The following is a 24,391-nucleotide window of genomic DNA, read 5'->3' on the forward strand; positions in this document are numbered from 1 at the left end:
CAAAATTTGTTGGGCGCCTGGCGTGATCAACACGCCTCGAAATCGGTAATACGACACACCGCGACCATACGCTTGGTAGCTCGGTACCGCGGAGAGGGGAGGGGTAAATTTTGGGTTGAGAGAATTGCAACACAAGTAAGCCAACGCGTGATGTGGCTAAATTACTATAAAATTACGGTGGTATATTTCTCATCAGCGATATTACAAAACAAAAAGAAATAAAAATAAAAATAATGATAATACGACTACGCAAGTCGTCCTTCGCGATTCCAAATACAATGTTAACTTTTATCTAAACTAAATAAGAAAGGGTGAAATACTCCAAATAAAAAAAATAACAACAAAAAAAAGGTGAATAAATCTAGGAGACCTCTACGGCCTACGTGCGCTAGTCGCCGTCTTAATAATATCCTAATTCGTAAAAACCAAAAACAAAATCGGACTCGATGCGCTGCTCGCAAACGTCCTTTACAAAATGGCGCTGATCGCCAACTTAAGACTAACTGGTACTGTAAACAAAAAGAAAAAAAAATAACTAAATTGAGGCGAGGCTCGTGGCGACACCCGCGATCCTCCTCTAAAAACGCATATTTTTATCAGCGCGCACCCGATCTTCACTTCCTCGGCGACGGCGGGACGCAGTCGCGAATTCGAATGCTCCCCGTGACTGCTCGCGACCTACACGAGAATGGAGGATGTGCCGGACGAAGTAAAATGACCCCGTGTAACGGACTTCGGTCACACTCAAACTCGAGACAATAACGTCTCGGCTCAACCCGTGGCTCGACTCGATTTTCTGGATCCCCCGAAATTAACGCTACTCCCTTACGCGCAACTCAGGCTACGGTCACCAAGCAAAAGAATCGACAAACGAATTTCGAGTACTTTTCGACACGCAAACTCCAAAATGGCGATCCTTTATCTGATCAGCCTTTACTCAATTACGCTCGAAATTCGATCGCGAGAATATCAGCATCGCTTACCGCTCCACATCCAGTGGACGAACTCCCCTACACCCTCGTGACGGTTCATCGTCCTCGTCCTCGCAACGAAACCAACTTTCACTGGCGCAAAACTACCGCAAACTCTAACTCAAAAAAAACAACTCGACTGCCTTGTTCCCTCGCCAGAACTAGAGTGATCTCGGATGGTCGCAACGCCGATCTCGTCGCGCTAATTTTTCGTGACGTCATCACCCTAAGAATGCGCAACAATCGATCGGTCATTGATTTTGGGGATTGCGCAACTTGCCGCGCACCTGTCGTCTCTACGCGGCGCAGAACTTAAGGCTAGATCGCGATGTCGTCTCCCGCGCAGCTCTACGTAGTCCTGGGGTTGGGCGGGGTGGTGCTCCCTCGTCGCTAGCTGGTACCTCGCGGGTGCCTTGGTCGGGCGTAAGCGGGGTGAGCGGGGAGGCTGCGGCGCGCCGGCCGCCAGCGGGAATCGCGTCCGCCTTGGATTCCCGCGCTGCAGGGATCTGCGTTGCCTCCCCCTCCGCAGCCTCGGTGTCCTTCCCGCGAGATCTCCGTGGTTTCGCCTTGCCTCGAAAGATGTTCAGCGTCGGAGTCGGTCGCTGTAGGGTAGCCGGTGCACTCGAAAAAAAAATAAAAAAACAAAAGCCTGAAATATCTGGGTCGCAATGCTCTATTTCGTCCCTGTCGAAGCTCGGGTGCGTGACTCCAGTTCTGGCGCTCTCTCAGATCATTCCGCGGCTCGATTTTCTAGACCCTGATTCCGGGATCTCGCCCAGGGTTCAGGGAGTCTCTTGTAACGGGCAGGCCTAACCAAACTGCCACGTTACAGTACATAAACTTTAAAATTAAGTTGCATAAAACAATAGACATGATACATGTAAGTTACAAATTCAGAAATAATAAACTAAACAAAATTACAAAATATTTACTTTTGAGGTTAAATCCTCGTTAAAATCCTTTGGTCCATAACATCAAGTCAAAAATATGTTTAAATAAGACTTGACAGATATATACATTTTTTAAATAAAATTATAAATTCATTCTGCCAATAAATCAATTTAAATGAAATAAAATGGACAAATATAAACAATGATGGACAAATACACATGTCAAACGTAGTGACTCTTAAATCACAGACTGTACTACTCTCACACAGTGTGATAGTACGTGTGGAGCTCGCATTATCTATATTGTCAACATGACTCTGTTGTCCATGACTAGTACTATTCATATTGCGCGCAGAAGTTCAAACTCTAAGTAAAATAAAAGTAATTACTATGACTTCACTAAATCCTTAACATCATTTATCAGGTCACTGTAAATTGTACTGAGGTTTTGCGTGTCGGATCTAAAATTGACACAATTCATCGCCTTAATAAAAATCATTTCACTTAGATTTCTCTTCATGTAATTTTTCTCCAGATCTGAAATCTCAACATCCTCGAACTGAAAGTTATGACCATCCTCAGCAAAGTGATGTTCCGCTAATGCTGTTTTGTTGTTTTTTATGGACTTCTCAGGTCTGTAGTCAAGTTTATGTTGTCTCACTCTGGCTTTTAATTTTTGCCCAGTCTGTCCAACGTACCATTTCCCACACGAGCACGGAATCCTGTATACCAGGCCAGATCTATCTTCTCTCTCCACTTTGTCTTTTAGCCGGGAAAATAGATCCTTAACCTTGAATACATTATAGAATACCAACTTGCAGTTGGTGTGCCTAAATAAAGATGCCAGTCTTGGTGACAAGCCTTTTATGTAAGGAAATCTGCTAAACGACCAATTCCTGTTGACATTGTTGCTCCTGATGTTGTTTCTAATCCTCTCGGACACAATTTTCTCACACTTGCTGATGACCTTGTTTGAATAATTGTTAGATGAAAGTAATCTTCTAACCATGCGAATACTTTCCTTGGTCTTGTTCACATGACTCAAGCGCATGGATCTGTTCAAAAACCCTTTCACAACCCCCAATTTCTGGCTCAATGGATGATTGGAATTAAAATTCAAAATTCTTCCTGAGCTGTACGGTTTCTTGAACCAAGCCAATTCTTGCCGGGCCAATAACTTAATTCCTCTACATATTATTCATAAGGTAGACTACATTTACACCGTCTGTTTAGATCATCACCCGTTTGAAAGAGAAGTTAGTCACGTATTGTTGAGTACTAGAACCAAGTTATTAAATCTAGAAATCAAGATTACCTTGTGGAAGATTGATAATTTACTACGTACGATAGATAACCTTAAAAGAAATGTGGAGTCCCGTTTTTCATTAGTTTTATGGATGCAAACTTTGAACAAGCTCCATAGTTACGACGAAAGAAATTTCAAGAAAAAAAAAAAACAAAACATCAAAAAGTTTGGGAAGCTACAAGACAAGATGACTGACAATGTGGAACAAAAAGTTGGAAACAGAATTTATAATTTTACTGATACAGTTTTACCATCAGTAGTTCAGAAGATCTTAGATTTAGATTTTAATTATGGACTACCAACAACGAATATCAATCAACCGGTCGTTACAATTATTAAGGACCTGGAGGGATGCATCGACAAAGTGAAAGATGACAAGTTATCCAACGAGGGTTTGACGGAAGTGAGAAATAATCTGAGAGCAAGAGGTGTAAATATTGTGACAAATCACATTAAATATCAGCGTAGAAGCAACAGCAATCACAAGAAAAACTTCAACCTAGTTAAAAATATCAAAGTCACAAGAAATTTCTTTAAACAACATGAGTATCTCTTAGTAATGCGCTCAGATAAAGGTAATTCAACAGTGGTCATGTACAAAGAAGAATACCTCACAGAAATGAATAAGTTGGTTGGCGACCGTAAAACATATGAAAAGATCAAAGGAGATCCTACGTCAAAGCTACAAAACATAAGCAACCGCTTAATAAAGAAGCTTGTGGATATTGGTATCCTTGATAACATCGAAGGTAAGCTAATGCGAACTCACAGTGCATTGGCACCAAGAATCTATGGCTTAAGGAAAACCCACAAACCTGGGTGTAAACTTAGACCAGTGGTCAGTAGCATAGGATCACCAGGTTATGAGATCGCCAAGTTTGTTCATAAGAGTCTGTTACCGTTCGTAATGAGTCTGAAATATAATGTGACAGATTCATTTCATTTTTTAGACCAAATTAAACTGAAAAAGGTAAACAGAGACCATGTTTTAATATCACTAGACGTAGTATCTCTTTTTACTAATGTTCGTAACAGTTTAATAAGGAAAATCATCATTGAGCGGTGGGATGAAATCCAGAAATTTGTGCAATTGGACTAGACTACTCTACTAGAGCTTATTGATTTTTGTTACGACTCGGGATATTTCGTGTTTGATGGCAATTTTTACCTTCAGAAGGAAGGATGTGCTATGGGGAGTCCAGCAAGTCCTTCAATTGCCATCATTGCAGTAGATTATGTTGTTTCAATGGCGTTGACTCACCTTGACTTTGAAATTCCGATTATTAAGTCGTATGTTGATGATCTCTTCGCAGTGGTTCCAAAGGATAAAGTAGACAGCATCTTGGATGTGTTTAATAGTGTTGACAAGGACATCCAGTTTACCTTGGAAGTTGAGAATAACGGGAAGTTGCCTTTTTTGGACATACTAATAGAAAGATCAGAAGATGGTGATCTTATAACTTCTTGGTTCAAAAAACCGTACAGCTCACGAAGAATTTTGAATTTTAATTCCAATCATTCATTGAGCCAGAAATTGGGGGTTGTAAAAGGGTTTTTGAACAGAGCCATGCGCTTGAGTCATGTGAACAAGACCAAGGAAAGTATTCGCATGGTTAGAAGATTACTTTCATCTAACAATTATCCAAACAAGGTCATCAGCAAGTGTGAGAAAATTGTGTCCGAGAGGATTAGAAACAACATCAGGAGCAACAATGTCAACAGGAATTGGTCGTTTAGCAGATTTCCTTACATAAAAGGCTTGTCACCAAGACTGGCATCTTTATTTAGGCACACCAACTGCAAGTTGGTATTCTATAATGTATTCAAGGTTAAGGATCTATTTTCCCGGCTAAAAGACAAAGTGGAGAGAGAAGATAGATCTGGCCTGGTATACAGGATTCCGTGCTCGTGTGGGAAATGGTACGTTGGACAGACTGGGCAAAAATTAAAAGCCAGAGTGAGACAACATAAACTTGACTACAGACCTGAGAAGTCCATAAAAAACAACAAAACAGCATTAGCGGAACATCACTTTGCTGAGGATGGTCATAACTTTCAGTTCGAGGATGTTGAGATTTCAGATCTGGAGAAAAATTACATGAAGAGAAATCTAAGTGAAATGATTTTTATTAAGGCGATGAATTGTGTCAATTTTAGATCCGACACGCAAAACCTCAGTACAATTTACAGTGACCTGATAAATGATGTTAAGGATTTAGTGAAGTCATAGTAATTACTTTTATTTTACTTAGAGTTTGAACTTCTGCGCGCAATATGAATAGTACTAGTCATGGACAACAGAGTCATGTTGACAATATAGATAATGCGAGCTCCACACGTACTATCACACTGTGTGAGAGTAGTACAGTCTGTGATTTAAGAGTCACTACGTTTGACATGTGTATTTGTCCATCATTGTTTATATTTGTCCATTTTATTTCATTTAAATTGATTTATTGGCAGAATGAATTTATAATTTTATTTAAAAAATGTATATATCTGTCAAGTCTTATTTAAACATATTTTTGACTTGATGTTATGGACCAAAGGATTTTAACGAGGATTTAACCTCAAAAGTAAATATTTTGTAATTTTGTTTAGTTTATTATTTCTGAATTTGTAACTTACATGTATCATGTCTATTGTTTTATGCAACTTAATTTTAAAGTTTATGTACATCTGTTACAGCTTGCCTGATGAAGTTGGAAAATAAATGAAACCAACGAAACGTTGCAAATTTTGATAAGTTGAATCTTATCAATTCTGTCCAAGTTCCCAAGAAAATTTAGTATTTATCACATTTAACATGGATGAGAACCAAGATTTGTATCTGCAATAGTTGCAAAGTTACAGCAAGTTGTTAGTTAACAAATCGAGTCAGCGCTGGACTTAGCCGTGTTAAAAAAACAAGATAATTTTATAAAAATAGAAGAAATTTTTTTTTGCCATATTGTTGCAGGTAGCTGTTTTTGTAATTTTTTGATCTTCTAGAAAAAAATTATAAAAAATAAAAAAAATAGTTTATAATAAATTATTAAATAAATAAATGAACAAATTGTTGATTGAAAAAAAATTTTTTTGCTATTCTATTGAGAAATGTTAATGATGATTTTTAGAAAAAAAACGATTTCTTAATAATTTATTTAAGTAATGAAAAAATGAGACAAACGATTAACAACAATAAGATAATGTTTTTAAAAAAAAATTTTTTCTTTAAAAATCATTATTTCTACAATACAACCATATGGTAAAAAAAATATTTTGAAAAATTGTAAATTTATAAGTTTGTTTATAAACAATTTATAAACAAATGACATAAAAAAATTAAAACTGGTATTGATTGATTTCTCAAGTAGAGTTGAAATCAGTAATAGCTTAACATATTGAAAAAAAATTTTTTTTAACAACAATATTTTGAATTTTCCATTTTTTGTTACTGTGAAAATTCATAATTAACAAAATAAAAAAATTTATAAAAGTTTTATGACGTCATCTTATTCAGCGTGCTTATAAAAAAGGCCCCAAGAAGCAAAATATTTTTAGGTTTATTATTTAAACTTTTATACCGGGTTCGTTAATAACGGAAACCCGGAAAAAGTTAGTTACTTAACAATTGCATAACTTTTTAAAAAATTGAGATAGACATAAAATTCCAACGGGACCGTATTCTTTGAAGTATCTAGATGACCCCTGAATTTTTTCAAATTTTTAAAAAAACATTAAATGACATAAAAAAATTATTATATGTGCAGTACTCTCTACAGTGGCGGCGCGCGCATGCTGAAACTGCCGCGCGGAAGCCTACTTTCAGCGTTAAATTAAAATTATAAATAATGGAGCTTGAATTCCGAGAGTACGGAGTTTTTCATCGGAAATTTTCTCCTCTTTTGGGATCTTTTTTTTAAATTTCGCTATCACTTATAATTTTTGAGTTATAGCCAAAAAACAAAAGGGCGTTTTTTTTTTTTAGTTCTTTGTTAATAACAATTGTAATTTTGATCGGCAGCAAAAATCCAAAAAACTCCTTTTTCGGGTTGTGATTCCGGATCGAATGAGCTATCGCTCATATTTTTACGAGACCTGTAACTAATTTTCGCAGAAAACTCACTTCTCGACTGTGCCGCTTATGCAATTTTCCAGAATCCGTCTGGACGACGTAAGTGGAAGGAGCAGTTTGCTTTACAACTTTATCTTCAACTCGGTTTCCGTCTCTTACGCGGTGCGCGTCCATATACACACTATCTCCTACGCTTACATCTGTTTTTCCATTCCCCGGGCGTGAGACTATTTGTCGTCTTTGTTGATTTTCAACATACGCAGATACACTCGGTTTCAAGCAATCGATCCGGGTTCTCGGATTCCGATTGTAAATTATATTTGCAGGACTTCTACCCGTCGTACAGTGTGGGTAATTTCTGTAATCGAAAATGAATTTATTTACTGCGTTTTCCACATTCTCCCCCTCTTTTACAATTTTCGCTACCTTATGCTTGAACGTTTGTATAAAGTTTTCCGCAGCTCCATTCGTTGCTGGATGATACGGAGGCGAAAAGGTATGCTCTATGTTATTTCTTTTAAGGAAATTACAAAATTCTGCGCTTCTAAATTGCGGACCTTCGTCTGTTACGCAATGAATGGGTAATCCAAATCTTGTAAACAGAATTTTGAATTCTTTTATGAGCCTTTTCGCATCCGTATTTTTTTTACAATTTATTATTTCTGGCCATTTACTGTGCGCATCAATTACAATTAAATACATGTCACTTTCGAATTTCGCGTAATCACAGTGTATGCGGCCCCATACTTTGCTTGGAAATGGCCACGTTGTCAGTGGTGTTTTATTCGGTGCTTTTCTATCAGCTAGGCATGTTTTACATGAATTTGCGATTTCTTCTATCGCTGAGTCTATACCCGGCCAATACACGTATGAACGCGCGAACATTTTTATTTTAACGACTCCGAAATGCGTTGCGTGTAGTTCGTTCAGTATTGCGAATCGCATTTTGTCTGGGATGCAAGCGCGCAGTCCCCAGAAGAGGCAATCTTTTTCTACATTCAACTCGAATCTAATTTTATAATAGATTTTTTTTTCCTCTGTGAGATCGTTGTAATTTGGCCAGTCGCCTGTTACATAGCGTATCACATCGCTAAGGACTTTGTCCTTTTTGCTTTCTGCTGCAAGCGTTTTACTGTTGAAAGCAGTTGAGTGCTCTTCGAAAAAATGAACCTGTCACGGAGTATTACTTTACATATTTGAAATGTCCGTATCGTCCTCTACTGGCAGGCGTGACAATGCGTCGGCGTTCGCATTTTTCTCGGATTTCACATGTTCTATTTTGTAACGGTATCCGGAGAGATAATATGCATATCTTTGCAATCTATTATCCGCCGTTTGCGGTATCCCTTTTCTAGGTCCTAATATTAACTCTAAAGGTTTATTATCCGTACGTAACGTGATCTCTTTACCGTATGTAAGTTGTTAAAATCGTTTAAACCCGCAGACTATCGCCATTGCTTCTTTGTCAATAATCGCACGCTTTATTTCAGACTTGGGTATTTTCTTTGACGCATACGCAATTAGTCGTTCTGATCTGTCTTTATATCGGTGAGCCAAAATCGCGGATAACCCGTAATCTGATGCATCACACGCGAGTAATATTTCCTCGTTTGGATCGTAATGAGCTAAAAAATTCGGGTTTATCAGTTCATTTTTTATCCAATTAAATGCGGCTTCGCATTCGTCATCCCATTTTGTTTTCTCTCGATTTAATAAGTCATAAAGTGGCTTTAGCTTTACTGATCTATTTTTTAAAAATCTGGCATAAAAATTTACGAGACCTAACAACGATGCAAGTTCCTTTTCGTTGGTTGGTCGTGGCGCGTTTATCATTGCGTTAATTTTCGATTTTGACTTGTGTAGTCCTTCCTTATCAATAACAAATCCTAACACTTCAATACGCGGTTCCCTGAATTTACATTTTTTCAGATTTAGCCGTAAGTTGCATTCTTGCAATCGCTTACACACCTTATGTAAATTTTCCGAATGCTCTTTTTCAGTTTTTCCCGTTACGTAGATATTGTCTAAATACGCGATAACACCATCTATCCCATTCAAACACTCGTCCATTTTACGCTGTATGTCCGCCGGTGCGGGTGAGATTCCTTCGGGTATTTTTGTGTATCTGAATAAGCCCTTATGCGTAACTATCGTTAACAATTCCGCGTTTTCATCATCGACTAGAAATTGCATATACGCATGCTTTAGGTCTAATTCGGAAAAAAATTGACCGCCTTGCAGTTTTGCGAAAATTTCGTCTATAGTGTGCAACGGGTATTTATCTACAAGCAAATACGGATTTATTGTCATTTTAATATCTCCGCAAATACGTATTTCTCCATTGCTCTTTAGCACTAGCACGATAGGCGTTGCCCACTTTGATACATCAACCTGTTTTAGGTGTCCTAATTCGACTAATCTATTAATTTCCTTTTCAAGCTTTAGACGTAATGCATATGCGACATGTCTACATTTTAATGCTATCGGTTGCGTATTCTCTTTGATATGAATTTTAGTTGTACTCTTATTGTATAATCCAGGCGTATTGCTAAATAGCGTCGGATATTTTTGAGCTAGATAATCACACAGGTTCAGTTCGATTTTGTTTACAGTATTCGAATCGAATTTCGGTATAGATAAAGGCCACGCGTCGAACTGTGTAAGCCATTCTCGGCCCATTAGCGCTGGTCCCGTTCCCGGCAAAACAAAACATTTCAATATTCGCGTCGAATTCTGGAATGTGACCTCTAAGTCAGTTAGTTCGCCTAGTGGTACTAAGGCGTGTCCGCCATACGCTCTTAAGTCTTTCTTTGTTTCCGTAATTTTACTTTTACTGAAATATGTATTATACATTTTTTCAGAAATCACAGTTGCGAACGTACCCGTGTCAATTTCAAATTCTAGATTTTTTCCATTTATTTTTAGATCTACGTACATGGGTAGTGAACCTGTGCTATTTTTACTTGCATGATTAAATATCTCTTCTATACTACTTCTATCTATGATAGAAAAAAATTCCGTTTCATAATCTCGCGTTTCATAATCACGCGTTTCGTCGCTATCTTCGTCTGCGGTTAATTTTTTTACTGCATAGGACCTTTGCGTTACAATTTTACCGCTTTTACACGCTCTTGCTAAGTGCCCTTTTTTATGGCATTCATTGTACGCATAATCCCGAAAACGACATTCGCTGGTCGAGTGATTTACCTTGCCGCAGCAATTACAAACCGCTCTCGATGATCCCGCAGAATGTCGACTTGGCTGCTGCTGTGTGTTGTTGTTGTCGCTGGCCGCCTTGCCGCTTGCTCGGTGGCCTCTGCATTGCCATCCCTTGTGCTCGTCACCTTGTATAGCGTGTACTTCGTTTCTTACGCTTTTATTCTCTAGCGTAATATTCGAATTTGTAGCGTTTTTCCCTGCTGCTTCTCGCGCTATTGATATGTCTTGCGCTTTTTTCAATGTTAATTCTTTTTCTTCGAATAGCCTTATTCTGGTGTCTTTGTCACTGATTCCACACACTATTTGGTCTCGAATTGCATTGTCTAATTCTGTAAAATTGCAATACATTGCTGTTGGGATTATGGATGTTGGTGTGATTAATTTTAATCAAATAATCAAAGATTTATTTTAGGAAGATTGTTCTTTTTATTTGTAATAGAGTATCGAAGGTATGTCTTTCCAAACTGAAGGATCAGAGTGAACTGCCAGAGTGGACTGGCTCCTTGGAGCCATACCACTGCAGCTGTACTGTTAAAAATATATATTTCAAGGGTCTATACCATGTGCAAAATTATACCTGGTTATATGGCTCTGTTCGAGTGCTCCCATCCTTACTTCCAGAAAACCATAAAAGCAATCGCTACAGGGCTGACAATGTGTTTACCAGATGTTGCAAAAAGTGAAAACTTTCACTTTTAAAACAAATAGACAAAACTTAAATATGAGAAATATAATATCACAAAAGAGAGAAACTTTTGTAGACGAACTCAATATTTCAACAATTGCCAATTTTTTTAGCCTCGCTATGAAGTCTGTAACTGACTCGTGCGATTCTTGTTTTGTTGTGTGGAATGTGCATCGTTCCAGGGCTTCCGATGGCTTCGGTTTTAGATGATCCGACAATGCTTTCGTCAAGTCCGCGTAGGCGGCATTTTTAATTTTCACTGGTGCGATTAGCTGCTTCAGGAGTGCGTGTGATTCTGAACTTAATTTTGTCACTAGCGTGGCTGCTTTCACTTTATCGTCTGTTATTTTCTTGGCGATAAAAAAACAGTCGAGCTTTTCCTCGAAAAGTTCCCAGTTATCGTCTTGATGAAATTCGAATTTCGGATCAGCCATGTTGTCTTCTTCGTCCTACTCGGTTGTTGGTTCTGAACTTTCCGGCGTCTTGTATGCTTCGTTTTCCTTTTCAATCGATTCTCTCAGCTTTTCTCTTAGATTATTGCAGGTATCTTCTTTTTCAAAGGTTTCTCCTCTTTTTTCTAACTCTGCGATAATTTCCGGTTTTTTTAAACTCTGAATCCACGCTGTTCCTACCGGCTTTTCGTCCATTAGTCAGGTTTCCTGTGGCGGATATTATGTCGCGGAGCTTGGCTCTACTCACGCGGTTTTGCGTTACTATATAATCGCACTTGCGCACCTGGGTTCTGAAAATCCTCGTCGCCAGTTGTTAGGTACGGGTAGGGTAAGTAATCAACACGGTCTTGTTGCTTATACTAGATTTATTTACCCACAGTTCTGTTACGGCGGTGCCGGAGCGCCTGAGTACTGGCCTGGGGTCAGTACGCAACTGCCTAACGTGAAAGCGCTGTCTTAGAGTAGCGAGTGCGCTGCTAGCCGTATCGCACGTATTCACCTATGGGTATTGATACTATCATAGGTGAATACATCACAGATATGAAAATATGTGACGCCCGGTGTTCTCGAATATTTGTACACGCAGTCTGTGGAAAAATGTACGAAGCCAGCTCGATATTATTTATGCAAAATGTGCACTGGGCAAGTGGTTAGAGGAAATTTTTTTTCTCTCGAACTGAATCTTCCAGAGAACCATCAGCGAATTCCAAGCAAGCTCCATAAACATACCGAGCAAACGCGCGATCACGGACGTAGCTGTGGTGTGGCTGGGTGGATACCACATTGTAGTGTATCGTAGTACGTATGAGAGCGGCACGCGGAGCGAACAAGCTGTCATGTATAATACACACACACAGCTAAGTTGGTATGATGAGTGATGGAGTATGTGTGTGCGTATGTGTGTGTCGGAGCAAGCCGTGCTCCGATATAGAAGAGACTCACTCTTGTGCTAGTTGCGTTACCGTACGCCACGGCTTAGGCAAACCTATGGACTATTCCTTTGTACAAACCACGCATGTGTAATACTTCTATTAATATAATAAACCATTATATCTTTATCATTTAACCTAAGTGTTCCACTCATTAATCGTATTAGTTGAATACATCACACACATGAGGATGAAATCTCAATCACAGGTTTTTGCGCGAAGTTTTCCTGTATTTAAGTTAATTACTGCTGCCTTTGCTATAATACTGCATTCAAGTCTTGAACAAAACACTAAAAAATAAGTTGACCACTTAATGTGAAACGAAATGTTAGATTGAGCTTAAAATTTAAGCCGGAGTTACATAAACTAAGATAATTACAAGTGCAATATTGTAAATATTGAACATTTATTGTTCATCTAAGAAAATATGGTTTCCTCCTCAAAAAAAAAAAAAAAAAAAAAAAAAAAACATGAGGATGGAGTAATGCGGGACACGGGTTCGATCGCAGTTCACTCTTTTTTTTTTTTATTTTTAAATTCAGTCCCGGATTTTTTTTTCGTATTTTCGGAGAGAAAAAACAAATCAAAGAAAGAAAATTTCGAGAGCCGGTCGATTTTTTCCTTCTTTCCTTTTGCTTTTTTTTTACTGAACCCACCTTTTTTGTAGTGGGGGTAACCCAGAAGAGAACAAATAATTGAAACAATAAAATTCCGAGAGCGAATCGATTTGTTCCCCGTTTTTGGCGCCTCTTTTTTGATAAGGAAAAGTTTTGACAGTAATGTAAAATAGAGATTACTAAACACAAATGTATTGTTTTTTAATAACACCGGCCCACAAAAAAAAAGTGGTCTGTACTTTTGACCGGACCTACCTATTTTTATGTATTTTGACGCGCTCAATCCGAATCTGAAGTCAGTTTTGCCCGTACACCCTCAAAATTTTGAGTAAATTGCAAAAAACCATAAAAATCGCCAAAAATTAGCATTTTTGGTAGGAAAAAAATTTATAGAAGTATAGACCAAGTATGATTTTTATGCACTTTGGTCCGCATAAACCCAAATCTGAAGTTTATTCAACCATAAGCCATTCAAAATTTAATTGGGCCGGTGTTATTAAAAAACAATACATTTGTTTTTAGTAATCTCTATTTTCCATTAATGGCAAAAGTTTTTCTTATTAAAAAAAAAAAAAAAAGCCCATTTAACATCAGTCTTGACGAGCATTTCTCAAGAAGTTTGAGAGATGCGAGATCGGAACGACAAAATTATTTCAGTAGCAAAAATGTATGGACCCCTCTCCTTTTCTGATATTGGCCGCCAGTTAAGAGGCTTCACAGTGTTCAGTTCAGTGCCAGCAGCTCTCGAGGGCGCAAGATGGTAAGTGAATTACATAATTATTTGATGAATAAGAATTCTCGACCTCGTATGTAATATATTATAGAGTCTTGGTGATCGGTCAATTAAGAAAACGTATTTTTAGTTAACGTTTCGACCCGGATATGGGCCCTCCTCAGAACGATTTATTTAAAAACTGTCAAAAAAACAAAAATAGGATTTTATAATATAAATAATGGTACTAGAAGTAATCGGGCATAAATATTGTAGATGTAATATTCTTAGAGCTATTAAATATTGTTGATAGTAAGAACCTTATTATTAATTGTGATAAGGATGTTTTTTGGTGGTATTTACCTTTTGAGTTAAGTAAGTGTAATAAGATGTAGTCGAATTCACAAATACAATTGGTGGAAACAGTGTTCTTTTGAGTGACGGTAGACAATGTCAATCTTCCAGTTATTTTTTATGTGGGAGTTACAGGTTGGTAGTCATTAATTAAAAAGATTAAAGAACTATGTTTCTTCACAGTCAATATGTCATAGTGTTAAAAGGTTATTAAAGAAGGTCGTTTAGCAATGAAATTAATTCACAGGTGTCAATTGAGTGGAGGTAGGCTCTTTATAATTAAGTTCTACATGTCTAACGAAATATTGTTGGTTAAACCACTTGGGTCAACAGGTGAATAACGACTGATGGGAGAAAACAAAATAATCCAGAGTGAAGGTGAACCTATTATAAACAATATACAGAAAAAACAATAAATATTTTGTAAGAAAGTTTATGTAGAAAGAACTGTAAATGGAGACTAAATAATTTTTTTTTTAAAATAAGAAAATATAGTTTAGGTTAAACAATATTTGTTGTGTGGGCAGAGATTAGAGGTTTGTAAATATTGCTTAAATGTTCAACGTCTTGTCTGAGATTAACCGAATTGGTATGATCTACAATGTTGCACATTTCTAATAGCAATCTTCTATAATAATTGTGTTCTTCACAAAGGATGTTTCTGTTGTCGTAATTAAATGTGTGTTGTTTATCAATACTATGTTTCGTTAGAGCTGTGTGCCGTTCCTCTGTCTCATGTATGTTGCGTTGGTGTTCCCTAATTCTGGTGTTGAGATGTCGACCCGTTTGACCTGTGTAGACTTGATTGCAGTCATTACATGGTATTTTATACACGACATTAGATCGTTTGCCTATGGGGATCTTATCCTTACCTGTATCAAAAACTAGTTTTAGGTCTTTTGAATTTTTTCCAACAAACTTTACATTATATTTATCGAATAAACGATTAAGTGACTCAAATAGGCCGGCTACATATGGAATATCTGACTAGGACAGCTGAGAAATTGACTAGGATGAAGAACCATCGGATCTTCCTCCTACGCTGTAAGAAGGAAAGAATAATACCCAAGCACCTAAAATTCTCTAAGACTACCTTAAAAAATATTAATTTTAATCTGCCAAAATCAAGAACCAAAGCTATACAACTCACAACCGAGTTCCAAAGTTCTCTAGTGAAGTTAGAAATCAATGATCTGCACATACACATCTTCAATTCTGAAAGAACTATGATTAACCTCTCTGAAAAAATTAACTTAAAACTTGGAAGTTTTTTGGGAAACAAATTTTTTGAATCCCAACATCGGATGCTTAACAATAAATTTATTGCTATAAAGAACAGGAATATCAATAAACTCACAAATTTACTTGCTCAAAAAAAATCTTTGAACAAACAAAAAAACTCTTATTCAATTGGAAAAACTACCAAAAAAATTGGTTAATTAATCTAACTGATACTCCTATTCCAGAAAATGTTACTGAAATAGTACAATTAGGTCACAATTTCGGTCGCACATACAACAAACGTGATCTTCCAGTCTTCAACCTTATTTCCAATTTTGAAGAAAAAATTACGAGTTTTTCAAAAGAGTCAAGAAATCAAGTTAGATCCGATTTTACCAACCGTGTACTTGTTTTCCCTAAGTACCCCAAAAACAACTTCAATAATTATGTCACTGATCAAAAAATCCGTGAGACCATGAATTTTAAAAAAAATAACCCTGAAATAATGTTTCTAAAAGCTGACAAAGGTAATACGTCGGTTGCTATGTACAGAGACACGTATAATAAAAAAATGAGACAACAGCTTTCTGACACCACTACGTATAGAATTACTAGATATGATTTGTGTAATTCTCTACAAAATAGGGTGAATAAGCTCACTTTTAATTGGTTCACCTCTAAACTTATAACCAATCTACACCGAAACATTTCTACGTACAATAGTGTCCCTCCACGCGCATATGGGCTTCCAAAAATTCACAAAGATGATGTCCCTTTGAGGATGATAGTCTCATTTGTTAATAGCCCGACCTATACCTTAGCCAAATCTATCAATTCATGGCTCACCACCAATATCAAACCTCCCATCTCGAGAGTTAAGGATGGTTTTTTATTAGTTGATAAAATTAAGACATTGATTATCCCGGACAATTACACGTTAATATCTTTAGATGTAATTTCACTGTTTACTAACGTTCCTACAGATCTCGCAATGCGTGCAATAAACAACCGTTGGGCTACTTTAAAAAATAAGATCCCAATCCCTCTGAGTGAACTAGAAAAAGCCATAAAAATATGTTTTGACTCCGCAATTTTTAAATTTAATAACGAGACCTATGCACAACAATTTGGTTTACCTATGGGATCTCCCCTTTCCGCAATCTTGTCAGACCTCGTCATGGAAGACCTTGAAACTTCTTGCATAAACGATCTAGGTTTTAATTTACCGTTCTACTTTCAATACGTGGATGATATTCTTACTGCCGTTCCAAATGAAAAAATACGTCACATTCTTAATATTTTTAACGGGTACCATCCTAGAATACAATTCACTATCGAAACAGAAGATAATAATGCCATCAGTTTCTTAGACGTATTGTTGATACACAGCAATAATAATATTAAGACAGATTGGTTTCACAAAAAAACATGGTCACAAAGATACTTGAATTTTAACTCTCACCATCCTTTGTCCTTCAAAATAGGCACCATCTTTAGCCTTGTTGACAGAGCTATCAAACTTGCTAGTACAGAGTTCCAGGAAAAAAACTTGGCGCTCATATACAATGTACTAAGATCGAATGATTACCCTCATGGCCTATTACAACAACAAATTAATAAGAGACGCTCCTACATCAACAACATACTTGACCATAATATTGACTCTGCTCCCGTTGAAGATAACAATAGACCTGCTACTACATATATCCCCATTCCATATGTAGCCGGCCTATTTTAGTCACTTAATCGTTTATTCGATAAATATAATGTAAAGTTTGTTGGAAAAAATTCAAAAGACCTAAAACTAGTTTTTGATACAGGTAAGGATAAGATCCCCATAGGCAAACGATCTAATGTCGTGTATAAAATACCATGTCGCGTGCCTAAAGGTAAAAGGGCATATCCCTACATGTTAGTAGGGATTTATGCTGAAAGGGCGTACAAAAAATTTTTTTTTGCCAATCGGTTCAAAATCGTCTGAAACGCAAAGATCTGTAAAAAAAATTTTTTTGGCATCCTAATGCTAAAAGGGCGTATCTCAAGACATACGCCCTTTCACCTTTTAGAAAAATAATACTTAAAAGTAAAAGGGCGCATAATGAAAAATTCTCATTTTGATACTAAATGTTGAAAAATAGTTTCACGAAACATACACTAAAAAAAAATTTTTTTTATACCTAAGAAATTTTTCCTTATGGATAAAAAAATGATAAAAATAATAAAAAAATGATTCTTGGGATTAGAATATGGAAGTTTTTTAACTATAAGAATATAGTTTTCTGACTGTCAAGAAACTAGCCTTATAATAAAACGTGGTATTCTAAGGTTAAGAAAACCAATTTTTTTAAATCAAGAAAACTCGCGTAAAAAATTTAGTATTCTAGGTAGAAGTAATTTTTTTTTCAGTGTGTTAGACTGTAATATTTAACAGTTTAATACATAAAGTTTTTTTATAGGCAACGGAAAAAGTAATTAACAAAAAACAGATTACTTAAAAATCAAGTAATCAATAAAACAATGTTAGATGATATTCAAATATTTTGAAATTTCCCGCCTAGGCGCCATATTGAATACTGCTACTGGTGCTGCTCCGAACAGCTGTTACGTCTTGATCCCGAGTCCAGTTGCAATATTTTTCAAAACATGTCAAATAATTTGTGTTAAATCGATTTATCAACTATTGCAATAATTAAATTTTGTCTTCATTATTTATATATTTATTAGCAACAAAATAATAATTATCATTTATTTTTATAGTATAATTGTTTAAAATTAGTGACATTATTCGAAATTTGTGGCGTTATTTAAAAGTTAATGAAATTGTTTCAAATCAGTGACATTATTGGTGGTGTAAATAAATAATAATGAATAAGTCTAGTACCGAAACAATTAAAAAAAAATATTTTAATGATATTTCATCTAGTGACGATGAAAAAAATTATAAGCAAAGTCCAGATATGTTTGACAGCTTTAGTAGCTACGATGAAGTGTTAAGCCGTCATACATCTGGATTAAGTTTAAAAGATTCGAGTGAAAAAATTGATGACGCCAGCTCATCACTTTCCTCTCAAAATTTGAACAGTCAATTGAATAATATCATTTCTGAAACCGATGATGATGATGATGATGAGACTCAGGAAGCTACCTCACCTCCTACATCTGTTCAGCGACCAGATGAGATCAATATTGATCATCCAACTACATCTGCTTCTCGAGTATCTAGAGCCAATTCTGAAATCGATGATTTGTCATCTGCTGAGGAAGATATCAGTATTGACGACCCAGATACTTCTATTTCTCAAGAATCTAGCGTCAATTCTCAAAACGATGATTCTTCATCTACTGATGAAGATGAGATCAATATTGACGACCCAACTACATCTAGTTCTCAAGAATCTGACGTCAACTCTCAAAATAATCATGTCTTATCTGCTGATGAAGCTGACAATATTGGAGCAGAAAAAAGGACTCGTCGAAAGAGACCTAAGCCTCATGAATGGGTGAGGAGTAAGCGTAAAGCGACTCGCAATCTTGGGCTTGAATACACTACAGCCTCGGGAAAATACAACCAGCTAAGAGAATGCGTTCGTCACGCCAGTGCAGAATGAACTGCGAATTCAGCGTGAGTGAAGATATGCGAAAAGTGATTTTTGAAGAATTTTGGAAGCTAGGTGATGTTAATCAACAACGTGAGTTGATAGGAAAATTACTGATCATAGAAACCGATGAAACTAACCCTAGACGCAAGTAAGTGAATTAAAATTCTCAAATCATTTTTTTTCCAATGTAAGGATCATTAATTTTATTTTATTTTTTTCAGGAACAAAATAATATACAGATTCAAAGTCGACAATGCATACATAATAGTATGTAAAAGTTTTTTTTTAAAAACCTTGAACATTTCCGACAAAAAAATTCGAGTTATGATGTCTAAGGAGAAACGCAGTGCTACAGGATCTTTATCGCCAGACCGTCGAGGTGAAAATGAACCAACAAATAAATTGTCTGACAATGATATTCATAACATACGTCATCATCTATCCTTGTTGCCGAAGGTACCGGCACACTGGTGTCGAAGAGATAGTTCGAAGATATATCTCGAAGGTTTCACTTCTAAAAGATCAGTGTACGAATTATATATTTCTTATGCCATTGAGAATGGATTTCGCCAAGTATCTGACGCAACCTACTACAAACAACTAGAGGAGTTGAACATCGGTTTTCATCAACCGCTTAAAGACCAGTGTTGGTGTGCTCGTTTTTATTATTTGACAGATGAAGAAAAAGCAGAACAACAAAATAAATATGATCTGCATATTCGAAGGAAGGACGCAGCTTGAGATCAAAAGAACCTTGATACGCAGACAGCAAAAAAGTCAACTACTGTTGTTACAGCTGTTTTTGACTTAGAGGCTACTCTGTATTCTCCGTTTTTTAAAACCAAGGATCTGTTCTACCGTCGTAAATTAGCCTCCCATAATTTTACTATTTTTGACGTCGGTAAAAATAATGGTAAGTTGACAGAAAGCAAATTTTTGGCTCAAAAAATTTTTTTTCTAACTCCAAAATGATTTAGGTTTCTTATAGATTTTCGCAGCTCGACCTAATCTTCTTAGTAAATTTCATAGGAATCTGTCGTCATGATGCATTTTTTGGACAATTTTGCTATAGTCGAACTCAGCTTGACGAGCTTTTTATTCGTGTATTAATGTGAATATGAAAATTTTATTTAAGGATATTGCTATATTTGGCCGGAGTATGATGGGAACAAAGGTTCGCAAGAAATCTCTACTTGCTTAGCCAAATTTATCAGAGAAGAAGTTCCTGCTGAAGTGAAAGTATTGAACTTGTATGCCGATAATTGTGCTGGTAAATCAATGAAATGATTTAATTAAAAAATTAAATTAACTTTACTAAACTTAATGAAAATAATTTAATTAACTTTCAGGGCAAAATAAGAATTCGATCGTTGTCGCCATGTTAGGTGTAACGATTCATGAACATCCGAATCTCCAAGAAATTAATTTAAAGTTTTTGGAGACTGGACATACCTACGTGGAGTGCGATACAATGCACTCAGTCATTGAACGCGCGGCACGTGGTACTCCGATCTATGCGCCTATCGATTGGGTTAAAGTGATCCGACAAGCCAAAACAACTGGTAAACAGTACCACGTATATGAAATGTCACACGATAAATTTATTTACTATAAAAACTTGAAAGACGTGGTAAGAATCCAATCAATCCTATGCTATTTCTGACTTTTTCAGTCGTTAGTGATATATGCTTATGATCTCATAGTTATTGCATGCAAAAAAAGTTAGCTATATTTCATTTCCTTTTACTTATTTCCTCTTCGAAATAATCTTTTTTCAGTTCTTTCCATCCAATATACGTTTCAGCGACAACTCTAAAATTGGGTGGAAATCTGCAAAATGGTTCCAGATTACGCGTAAAAGTACTCGGTACTACTTATATTTTTTACTAACTTGTTTTGAACTACATGACTTATAGTGCAATGCATCAAAGACCAGTTGATTTGGGTACTTTGATTTTTCCAAACATTTTTATTCTCATAAATTTTTTGATTTAATTTCAGATCAGTACTAATTAAAAAAGAGTACTGGGAATCTTTCAAAACTGTGATTTTGAACAGATCTTTCAAAAGACATATTGATCTCGAAAACCTTTACGATAAAAAATTAGCAATATCAACAGTCAAATATGATGATCTGCAATACTTTTGTTCATCAGGAACCATTCCTAGAAAATATCACCGTTTCTATCGACAATTAGCTCATGGTATTGAAATTTATACACATTTTGTCTATCTCTTAAAAAAAAAAAAAAGATTCAATCCATGCAAATTGTACATTTATCTCTCAATTTAAATCTTTTTTAATATTCTTATAATATAATATTTTACAAGTTTTTTTTGTGTTTCAGGAAAAGGTGTAGTCGATACGGAGCCAGAGGGTGTGGGAATTGCACCTGAATGAACACGCTGTTTCCTTTTTTTTAATTTAACATTATAATTTATATAATAATTTTTCATGTTTTTAAGTTCTACAACTATTTTTGAAATAAAAAACATTAGAACAATCACGCGTACTTTAACGTTTTTTGAATATATTTTCGGTTTTAATTTTGAAAAAGTGTACAGTTAAAGGCGTACGCTCTCACGACCACAGAAAGTTTTGCTTTTTTTTTTTTTCATATTTTGACTGTCAAAAAAAAAAAATTATACGCCCTTTTACCTTTAGATTGCCAAAATTTCGAATTCTTAAAGGTGAAAGGGCGTATAATTAAAGACATACGCCCTTTCACCTTTGGAATTTTTTTTTTTGATTTTAAGCTTAGAATATATCAACCACTTGATTGGCAATAAAAAAAAAAATTATACGTACTTTTGCAAAGGTAAAAGGGCACATAGATTGGGATGCGCCCTTTTACCTTTCGTCACGCGATGTAATGACTGCAATCAAGTCTACACAGGTCAAACGGGTCGACATCTCAACACCAGAATTAGGGAACACCAACGCAACATACATGAGACAGAGGAACGGCACACAGCTCTAACGAAACATAGTATTGATAAACAACACACATTTAATTACGACAACAGAAACATCCTTTGTGAAGAACACAATTATTATAGAAGATTGCTATTAGAAATGTGCAACATTGTAGATCATACCAATTCGGTTAATCTCAGACAAGACGTTGAACATTTAAGCAATATTTACAAACCTCTAATCTCTGCCCACACAACAAATATTGTTTAACCTAAACTATATTTTCTTATTTTAAAAAAAAAATTATTTAGTCTCCATTTACAGTTCTTTCTACATAACCTTTCTTACAAAATATTTATTGTTTTTTCTGTATATTGTTTATAATAGGTTCACCTTCACTCTGGATTATTTTGTTTTCTCCCATCAGTCGTTATTCACCTGTTGACCCAAGTGGTTTAACCAACAATATTTCGTTAGACATGTAGAACTTAATTATAAAGAGCCTACCTCCACTCAATTGACACCTGTGAATTAATTTCATTGCTAAACGACCTTCTTTAATAACCTTTTAACACTATGACATATTGACTGTGAAGAAACATAGTTCTTTAATCTTTTTAATTAATGACTACCAACCTGTAACTCCCACATAAAAAATAACTGGAAGATTGACATTGTCTACCGTCACTCAAAAGAACACTGTTTCCACCAATTGTAATTGTGAATTCGACTACATCTTATTACACTTACTTAACTCAAAAGGTAAATACCACCAAAAAACATCCTTATCACAATTAATAATAAGGTTCTTACTATCAACAATATTTAATAGCTCTAAGAATATTACATCTACAATATTTATGCCCGATTACTTCTAGTACCATTATTTATATTATAAAATCCTATTTTTGTTTTTTTGACAGTCTTTAAATAAATCGTTCTGAGGAGGGCCCATATCCGGGTCGAAACGTTAACTAAAAATACGTTTTCTTAATTGACCGATCACCAAGACTCTATAATATATTACATACGAGGTCGAGAATTCTTATTCATCAAATAATTATGTAATTCACTTACCATCTTGCGCCCTCGAGAGCTGCTGGCACTGAACTGAACACTGTGAAGCCTCTTAACTGGCGGCCAATATCAGAAAAGGAGAGGGGTCCATACATTTTTGCTACTGAAATAATTTTGTCGTTCCGATCTCGCATCTCTCAAACTTCTTGAGAAATGCTCGTCAAGACTGATGTTAAATGGGCGTTTTTTTTTTTTTTTAATAAGAAAAACTTTTGCCATTAATGGAAAATAGAGATTACTAAAAACAAATGTATTGTTTTTTAATAACACCGGCCCAATTAAATTTTGAATGGCTTATGGTTGAATAAACTTCAGATTTGGGTTTATGCGGACCAAAGTGCATAAAAATCATACTTGGTCTATACTTCCATAAATTTTTTTCTCACCAAAAATGCTAATTTTTGGCGATTTTTATGGTTTTTTGCAATTTACTCAAAATTTTGAGGGTGTACGGGCAAAATTGACTTCAGATTCGGATTGAGCGAGTCGAAATACATAAAAATAGGTAGGTCCGGTCAAAAGTACAGACCACTTTTTTTTGTGGGCCGGTGTTATTAAAAAACAATACATTTGTGTTTAGTAATCTCTATTTTACATTACTGTCAAAACTTTTCCTTATCAAAAAAGAGGCGCCAAAAACGGGGAACAAATCGATTCGCTCTCGGAATTTTATTGTTTCAATTATTTGTTCTCTTCTGGGTTACCCCCACTACAAAAAAGGTGGGTTCAGTAAAAAAAAAAAACAAAAGAAAAGAAGGAAAAAATCGACCGGCTCTGGAAATTTTTCTTTCTTTGATTTGTTTTTTCTCTCCGAAAATACAAAAAAAAAGCCGGGACTGAATTTGAAGATAAGAAAAGAAAAGAGTGAACTGCGATCGAACCCGTGTCCCGCATCACTCCATCCTCATGTTTTTTTTTTTTTTTTTTTTTTTTGAGGAGGAAACCATATTTTCTTAGATGAACAATAAATGTTCAATATTTACAATATTGCACTTGTAATTATCTTAGTTTATGTAACTCCGGCTTGAATTTTAAGCTCAATCTAACATTTCGTTTTACATTAAGTGGTTAACTTATTTTTTAGTGTTTTGTTCAAGGCTTGAATGCAGTATTATAGCAAAGGCAACAGTACTTAACTTGAATACAGGAAAACTTCGCGCAAAAACCTGTGATTGAAAATTCATCCTCATGTGGTATTCACTCAGCCACACCACAGCTACGTTCGTGATCGCGCGTTCGCTCGGTATGTTTATGGAGCTTGCTTGGGATTCGCTGATGGTTCTCTGGAAGATTCAGTTCGAGAGAAAAAAAATGTCCTCCAACCACTTGCCTATTGCACATTTTGCATAAATGTTATCGAGCTGGCTTCGTACATTTTTGCATAG

At 35.9% G+C, this 24,391-nt stretch overlaps 2 protein-coding genes across 2 annotated transcripts; one reads left to right on the forward strand and one right to left on the reverse strand.

Annotated features, from left to right (window-relative positions):
• Positions 1 to 2,249: 2,249 nt before the first annotated feature.
• On the reverse strand, positions 2,250 to 2,912 carry LOC124187814. The gene has a single exon (XM_046580001.1). The coding sequence runs from the start codon at positions 2,910 to 2,912 to the stop codon at positions 2,250 to 2,252; it is 663 nt and encodes a 220-aa protein (XP_046435957.1).
• A 442-nt stretch (positions 2,913 to 3,354) lies between these two features.
• Positions 3,355 to 5,397, forward strand: LOC124187815. The gene is made up of 2 exons (XM_046580002.1): positions 3,355 to 4,137; positions 4,342 to 5,397. Exons 1-2 carry the CDS (start codon positions 3,355 to 3,357, stop codon positions 5,395 to 5,397), a joined length of 1,839 nt encoding a protein of 612 aa, XP_046435958.1.
• The last annotated feature ends 18,994 nt before the right edge of the window (positions 5,398 to 24,391 follow it).

Source organism: Neodiprion fabricii, chromosome 1 (genome assembly GCF_021155785.1).
Source record: "Neodiprion fabricii isolate iyNeoFabr1 chromosome 1, iyNeoFabr1.1, whole genome shotgun sequence".
NCBI lineage: Eukaryota > Metazoa > Arthropoda > Insecta > Hymenoptera > Diprionidae > Neodiprion > Neodiprion fabricii.